The sequence below is a fragment of the Gadus chalcogrammus genome, chromosome 13, assembly GCF_026213295.1.
Source record: "Gadus chalcogrammus isolate NIFS_2021 chromosome 13, NIFS_Gcha_1.0, whole genome shotgun sequence".
NCBI lineage: Eukaryota > Metazoa > Chordata > Actinopteri > Gadiformes > Gadidae > Gadus > Gadus chalcogrammus.
The window spans coordinates 20,530,052-20,537,551 of record NC_079424.1 but is presented as its reverse complement, the minus strand read 5'-3'; the positions used below and the strand labels follow the sequence as shown (position 1 = coordinate 20,537,551).

Below are 7,500 nucleotides of genomic sequence, written 5' to 3'. Positions count from 1 at the left end.
ACCTCTGCTGATAATGAATGATTCATCGCACTTAGGAATTATTACTTTGATTCCTTCCAGTCCTCGCTGTTAAGTCTATAACCCTCTCAAGGAAAAAACCTGTTGATGCTGTATTTATTTCATGGTTGGAAACCTGCAGCAATTCTGCTGGGTTGAAGTGGCGGAACAATGAAATCAGAGGAATTTCTTTTATCACTGAGCTTGCCATCCTGTTCCAATCAGCCCGCCTCAGCCAGGCAGGCAGGCCGGAAATCCACACAGATCAGTCCTCTTATCAACAGGCACACTGCCCCTGTCCTCTCGCTCTCCACTCTCCTCCTCTCCTCTCCGCTCTGCTCCTTTACTCCTCTACTTCATGCTCTTCTCATTTCTCCTCCCCTTCCTCTATCATCCCCCTCTCCTTTTATTTCTCCGGCCCCATCCCTTCTCATCAGCTTTCATCTCCTATATTCTATTTCTGTCTCTCCCTTTGTTCTTTCTAAACTCCCTCTCCAATTCCCTCCTCGTCTCTCCTTGCCTTCTCCTCTCTACTCTGCTCTTTTCCCCCTCTCTCTTCTCCTCTCCCCTCCAGGATTCTCTTCCTCTTTCCTCCCCTCTTCTCCTCCCTGCTCTCCTCCTCCTCTCCGGCGTCTAAGCTGAGTCCTTGCTCCTCTGATCCCACTTCAGCCCCTCCTCAAAGGCCTCAGCGCCTCATCCCCGCTGCTCCTTATCCTCCTTATCGGGGCGCTCTCTTAAGCCCGGCTGCCCTCTGCTCTAAGTCCCTGGTCCCAAGGCCCCCTCTGCCTCCACCACACATCCTCCACTTTTCTTTCATTTCCTTCTCGATGATCATTATCATGGTTTTTCTTCTTTTTTTCTCCCTTTGTTTTGTTGATCTTCTCTGGGCCTCGGATGCGTGTGCGTGCCCCGCCGTCCAACGCCTGTTACTTACAAATACATTCCAACTCAGCCGGCCGCCGTTCCCAAGGCAACACTCGAAGCCTCCGCCCTCCTCCACTCCCTATCTACTACCGCTGTTGCATAGCCCCTGGCATCTGATTATCTTTCAGGACAATCTTAGCCAACAACAACACCATCAGCAATGTGTAGCGCTATTAGCTTAATTGCATAATGACGCATAATCAGCCATGTAATGTTTGCTGTACTGTACTGTAATAAGATAAGTGGAGCGATCCCACACGATTCCTTTGTATGGATTTTAAGTGTGCGTGTGTGTGTGTGTGTGTGTGTGTATGTGTGTGTGTGTGTGTGTGTGTGTGTGTGTGTGTGTGTGTGTGTGTGTGTGTGTGTGTGTGTGTGTGTGTGTGTGTGTGTGTGTGTGTGTGCGTGTGTGTGTGTGTGTGTAAGGGAATGTGTGTGTTTGTGAATGTGTGTCTTTGGATCAAAGAGTGATGCGAGTGGTTGTTTATCTGAAACTGAGTGTGTGCTCGTATTTTTGAATGTGGGTGTGTTAGTTTGTTTGTTGATCTGGGAAGTAAGGTTGTGATGAGCGTATGTGTGTTTACGTGTGTCTGTTTGTATGCATTTGTAATAGTGTGTTTTTCTGTGTGTGTGTGTGAGTGTATGCTAGCGTGTTTGCATCTGTGACGGGAGTGTCTGTGTTCAATTGTATAGATGTGTGTTTGTGTGTGTGTGTGTGTGTGAGACGCTCACCCCGACACCTCCACATGGTAGCATCACCAATCTCCGTTGAGATAAGATCGCTGCAGGAGACAAAATATACACTTTAATTACAGAAAGCCATTAAAAAGAGAGATATGGAGACCGAGAAAGATAGAGAGACAATGTCTTTGTGCGTGTGTCCATACATGGGTGTGTGTGTGTGTGTGTGTGTGTGTGTGTGTGTGTGTGTGTGTGTGTGTGTGTGTGTGTGTGTGTGTGTGTGTGTGTGTGTGTGTGTGTGTGTGTGTGTGTGTGTGTGTGTGTGAGAGAGGGAGTGAATGAGTGAGTGAGTGTGTGTGTATGTGTGGGGGAGTGTGATAATGAGTGTGCATGCATATGTGTGTGTAAGTGAGTGTGTTTGAGTCTTTGCCTGCATGCGTTCAGGAATGGGGATGTACGTGTTCGTGTGTGTGTGTGTGTGTGTGTGTGTGTGTGTGTGTGTGTGTGTGTGTGTGTGTGTGTGTGTGTGTGTGTGTGTGTGTGTGTGTGTGTGTGTGCGTGTGTGTGTTTGTGTGTGTGTGTTTGTCTTTGCGTGTGTGTCTGTCCGTGCATGCGTGCTTGTGTGTGTGTGTTCCCATGCATGCATGTGAGTTTGTTTGTCTGTGTGTCCATGCATGCGCGTGTGTGTCTGTGTGTGTGTGTGTGTGTGTCTGACCGGCAAGCTTGTTGCTGTCCAGTTTGAAGCGGTTGAGGGGATTGGTTCCATACAAAACCACGTGTGTCTCTGAGTGGACGGACTGAAGCTCCTCCAGGGTAGCCTTTCTGCTGCGTAGAGGCTGCACACACACACACACACACACACACACACACACACACACACACACACACACACAAAGATGTTAGTCTCGGGAATTACAAATTCAAAATTATACTTTATTGTATTTGCGTATGTGAGTGTGAGCGAGCATGACTGTTCACGCTTGTGATATGAGCATTTGTGACTGTTAGCTTGTGTGAGTGCGAGCGCATTTTAGTGTGAACGTGTGTGAGTGTGAGTGTGTGTGTGTGTGTGTGTGTGGGTGTGTGTGTGTGTGTGTGTGTGTCTGTGTGTGTGTGTGTGTGTGTGTGTGCGTCTCTCGTACCTCACAGAGTTGCCTGAGGCTTCGCAGCCGGGACCAGATGCTCTGGACCCGGCCTGCGTGCTCGGGGTGGCGGCTGTTGTCTCCGCATGCACACTGGTGCTTCTGCATCTGGGTATCGTACGCAAGGCCTACACACACACACACACACACACACATAGACACACACAGACGGAGAGGCGCACACGCAAAAATACATCAGAGCAAGCATAAACACACACAAACACACAGACACACACACACACACACACATAAGTAAGCATAAAACAAACACACACACACACACACACAAAGACACGCGCAAATACAAACCCACCCGCACACGCACACCCTCAAACGCACACGCGCAGGGGCACAAACAAACACAGACACACACACCAACACACAGAGGCGCACACACAAACACACACACAAGCATAATCAAACACACACAAACACACACACACAGCCCCACACACACACACACACAGACACTCATTCGCACACCCACACACACACACCAACACAAACCAAATGCCTTAAACATATTGCCTTTCTCAACTACAAAGCGCAGAGTTCTCCTTTGAAAGTGAAACACACACTATCAATCAGCGCAAAACCTTTATGGAGAAAGGTACTCTTACATAACATTGGTCCAGCTATTGATCCCCCCCAAAGAAATACCACAAAGCATATGGAATAAATTGTATCATGATAATCATGAGGACTGACAATTTCGAATTTCTCGATTTAAAAACTAAACAAAAATGTTTTTTTCCGTGATCTCCCACATGGATGTGTGTCAGTGTTCCCCCTCACCGGTGGTGAAGCGGAGCTTGACGGGGGACTCTGGGCTGGCCAGGGGCAGGGCTGCCAGCAGGGCTGGAGGTGTGGAGGTAGCGGCGGGGGAGGACTGGGCCCTGGAGAGGGGGCGGTGGTGGGGTCCCATCAGGACAGGCAAAGCCAGGGGCTCCAGTTGAGCAACCGGCCTGCGCATCACCGCCTGTCTGTGGGGTTCCCAGCGCATCGTCTGCTCGGGAACACACAGGGAACGCATTTGAGGAGGAGTGGAAGTAAAGACAGACAGGAATATATTAATAGAATATGTGTCCCTGAGAGTGGCCTATGTGCTATACTATAACCACAGTGCATGTCAGTAACCGGAGCGCAGATCCGACAAACGGGGAAGGAACCATTCTACGCTCTAGACCAGACATCTCCCGTGGGTGAATCTAAAGTGCCCTCTGGTGGCAAATATGTGTAGTGTAGCGGAGTAGTGGGTCAAATAGGAATTGTTGTGAATAAAATGATCACAAGCGCTTCATACGCCGGGAATTTAAAAAACCCCATCGGCGTATACCAAAAAAAAAACGTATACCAAGTGTGATTCCAAGAAGTGGCCAAGAAAAAAAGACACCGACAAAAAGTATGCATTTGATGTTTGACCCCTGGCTGCCGGGAGTCAATTACATTTCAGCAGGACGCAGACATAACAGTATCGCTTCCATGTGTGCGCTTGTGCTGACATGAGCACCTGAGCGAGCGCGGTGGGGTGCTCCGCCAGGCTCTCCCGCGAGGACGCGTTGGACTCGGTGTCGTAGACGGAGTCGGTGCTGGCGGCGCTTTGTCTCCTCTGGAGGTGCCGCTCCTCCCCCAGCGAGCCGGGCTCCGAGCCGGACAGCGAGCCCGGGCCGGAGCCCGAGCCCGAGCCCGTCTCCTCCAAGTCCATGTCCTCGGACGGGATCTGGGTCAGACGGGGCTTCTCGCTGGGCTTGGAGATCAGCTGGTCAGCAGCAGGGTTTAGGAGGGGACGGATGAATGGATCCTTAGTACACTGTCTTTTTTTCTTTTTTATAATCATTGATTGTTCGTTTGACAATAACAACGCATGACTTGGTGATCAGAGGACAACAGGTGTTTTATCATGCATCATTATCAGTGTTGGGAGTTATAGTTACTCACTATTTGTTCCAAAAAGTAACTGAGTTAGTAACTGAATTACTCTATAATAAAAGTAACTAGTTACCAGGGAAAGTAACTATTTGCGTTACTGTAAAAAAAAGGAAGTTGCTATATGTCAAAGAATTTGGCTTTTTCTGAGCAGTTTTCACTTGGCCTTAATGTGTTAAATGGTTGAACTTCCCATTCAAGGCCCTGATATACTTCCAACTGAATTTTAATATTGCTTAGTTGTAAAGGCTGTGGAACATCAACTTTTCATCGGATTGCTCCGGACTCGCCATTTCTGCTGCTTCATAGAATCTGTTTGATGTGTGAGTGTGCGTGTGTGTGTGTGTGTGTGTGTGTGGCGCGCGTGTCCTGGCTTGTGTGTAAAAACACTGGCTCCGATTGGCTACCATGAAACATGACTCTGCCTTAGCCAATCATAATCGCTTATCTCGTTGTAAACCCACCCGGTCTCCTCACTAGCAGTTTGTGTTTGGAGCCAGGGGTGCTTTCGGATTACTCCGTTTATTCAATCAATTCATAGTAAGGCACTGCATTTAACTTACAGTAACGGTAACGGCGTTACTGAAAAAATAATGCTGTTCTTTTAAACGGCGTTATTACAAACACTGTTCATTATTTAGGATATGATTTAATTTAAGATGATTTAATCAGCTGATCACCCAATCAGAATGAGGACTGAGGATGAAGGCCGTGCAGCCAGTGGATGCGGCTCGCGGTGCACAGTGACCTGAGTGGGTCTGAACCCGAGCTCACCTTCCCCAGGTGGGCGTGGTGCTTGAGCCTCTCCAGCAGCAGGCTGTTGTGGTACTGCTGCAGCAGGCGCTGGTGCTGGGGGCCCTCTGCGAGCCCCGGGGAGGCCAGGGGGGAGTGGCTGTAGGGCGGCGGCTCAGACCGCGTCCGGATCAGGGGCCTGTGGGAGGGCCCCTCCTCACACCTGGCGTCGTCTCCCCCTCCCCCTCCCCCTCCGCCCTCGGATGGGAGGAGCAGCTGGTGAGGTCGGAGCTGCTGCTGGAGCTGCTGAGGTAGAGCGGACAGGCCATGGACTAGGGGAGGGGGGAGAGGAGAGAGGGAGGGATGGGAGGAGGAGGAGGGGAGAGGGAGAGGGGGGGAGAGAGGGAGGGATGGGAGGGGGGGAGAGGGAGAGGAGAGAGGGAGTGGTACAGAGAGGGAGGGATGGGAGGAGGAGGGGAGGGAGAGGAGAGAGGGAGAGGAGAGAGGGAGGATAGGAGGGGGGGAGGAGAGGGAGAGGAGAGAGGAAGGGATGGGAGGAGGAGGGGAGAGGGAGAGGAGAGAGGGAGTGAGACAGAGAGGGAGTGATGGGAGGAGGAGGGGAGAGGGAGAGGAGAGGAGAGAGGGAGGGATGGGAGGGGGGGAGAGGGAGAGGAGAGAGGGAGTGAGACAGAGAGGGAGGGATGGGAGGAGGGGAGAGGGAGAGGAGAGAGGAAGAGGAGAGAGGGAGGGGGGGAGGAGAGGGAGAGGAGAGAGGGAGTGAGATAGAGAGGGAGGGATGGGAGGAGGAGGAGGGGAGAGGGAGAGGAGAGGAGAGAGGGAGGGATGGGAGGGGGGGAGAGGGAGAGGAGAGAGGGAGTAAGACAGAGAGGTTTCAGTATATTTCCTCAATATTTCTCCAATGACAAAAGGACAATGTAGCATTTGAGGGGGGTGCAGTAGGGGGCACCTTTGATTCATATGTTTTTAAATAAAACAAACATGTGAAAAATGTGCATGGCTGGTTGCAGTGGCGATAGTAATCCAGCGGCTGCGCTGCGCCACTACTCGATGTGGGGGCATTACTGGCACTGAACTGACACAAGAGGGCGCTTTTGCTCCGTGTTGATATATCGCGACCAAACCCAATGTAGTTACTGATCTTATAAAGGATAACAAGAGGACACCCTTAACACCTGTAACAGCCATGGAATGATGCTCTTGCTGTTAAGCTCTAATATGCTTTGCATTTGTTTCAATGGCAATGGGACTATATATTGGTAACCTGACTTTAACTGTGTTATTTTGACTCTTAGAACTAAGAAAACCCCTAAACAAATATAACATATTATTTTATTAGAATAATAATCATCATAATCATCATCATAAAAATAATAAAAATAATTATTATCATTAGTAGTGGTAGTTTAAGTACTATTAATATTATTATTATTATTATTATTATTAGATGTTATTAATTCATATTCTTATTCATTATAACAATTATTCAGTATTTGTATTACTATCTGTAATACTATTATTATTAGTAGTATTACTATTACTACTATATCAGTGTTGTGACTGATATTGTTTAGAGTATTATTCTGGTTCCACAGAGGTCTCTGGGTCTCTCACCACTCAGCAGCTGTGTGTGCAGCATCCCGGTGTGTGGCTCCAGCACCAGCACCGGCTGCAGACGCTGGGCCAGCGCTGGGTTCAAACCCTCCAGGGGGAGGTAGATGTGGGGCAGGGCTGACACCTGGAGACCCCTGGGCCCCATCAGACCGCCCTGGTGGCGGTCCACCTGGAGGGGGCAGAGGAGGAGAGGAGGGGGGAGGAAAGGGGCCGAGAGGAGAGGGGTTAGAGTTGAGGAGAGGGAGGGAGAGGTGAGGAGAGGAGAGGAGGGGTGAGGAAAGGAAGGGAGAGGTGAGAAGAGGAGAGGTCAGGAGAGGGGGAGAGAGAGGGAGAGAGGAGAGGAAGGGAGAGGAAGAGAAAGGAGAGGAGAGGAGAGGTCAGGAGAGGGGGAGAGAGGGGAGAGAGGAGAGGTCAGGAGAGGAGGAGAGAGGGGGAGAAAGGAGAGGAGAGTCAGGCTCTACCACAA

General features: G+C 50.1%; 1 protein-coding gene across 1 annotated transcript in view; it reads right to left on the bottom strand.

The window, feature by feature from the left end:
- LOC130401656 (histone deacetylase 7-like) overlaps window positions 1-7,500 on the bottom strand; it is a 41,712-nt gene that overhangs the window by 17,656 nt on the left and 16,556 nt on the right. The window contains exons 9-15 of the mRNA XM_056605568.1: window positions 7,035-7,203; window positions 5,445-5,734; window positions 4,255-4,503; window positions 3,540-3,750; window positions 2,745-2,872; window positions 2,318-2,438; window positions 1,654-1,703 (exon numbers count right to left, since the gene is read on the bottom strand). Of these exons, the coding sequence (XP_056461543.1) occupies window positions 1,654-1,703; window positions 2,318-2,438; window positions 2,745-2,872; window positions 3,540-3,750; window positions 4,255-4,503; window positions 5,445-5,734; window positions 7,035-7,203 (1,218 nt within the window). The remainder of the gene's footprint in view (window positions 1-1,653; window positions 1,704-2,317; window positions 2,439-2,744; window positions 2,873-3,539; window positions 3,751-4,254; window positions 4,504-5,444; window positions 5,735-7,034; window positions 7,204-7,500) is intronic.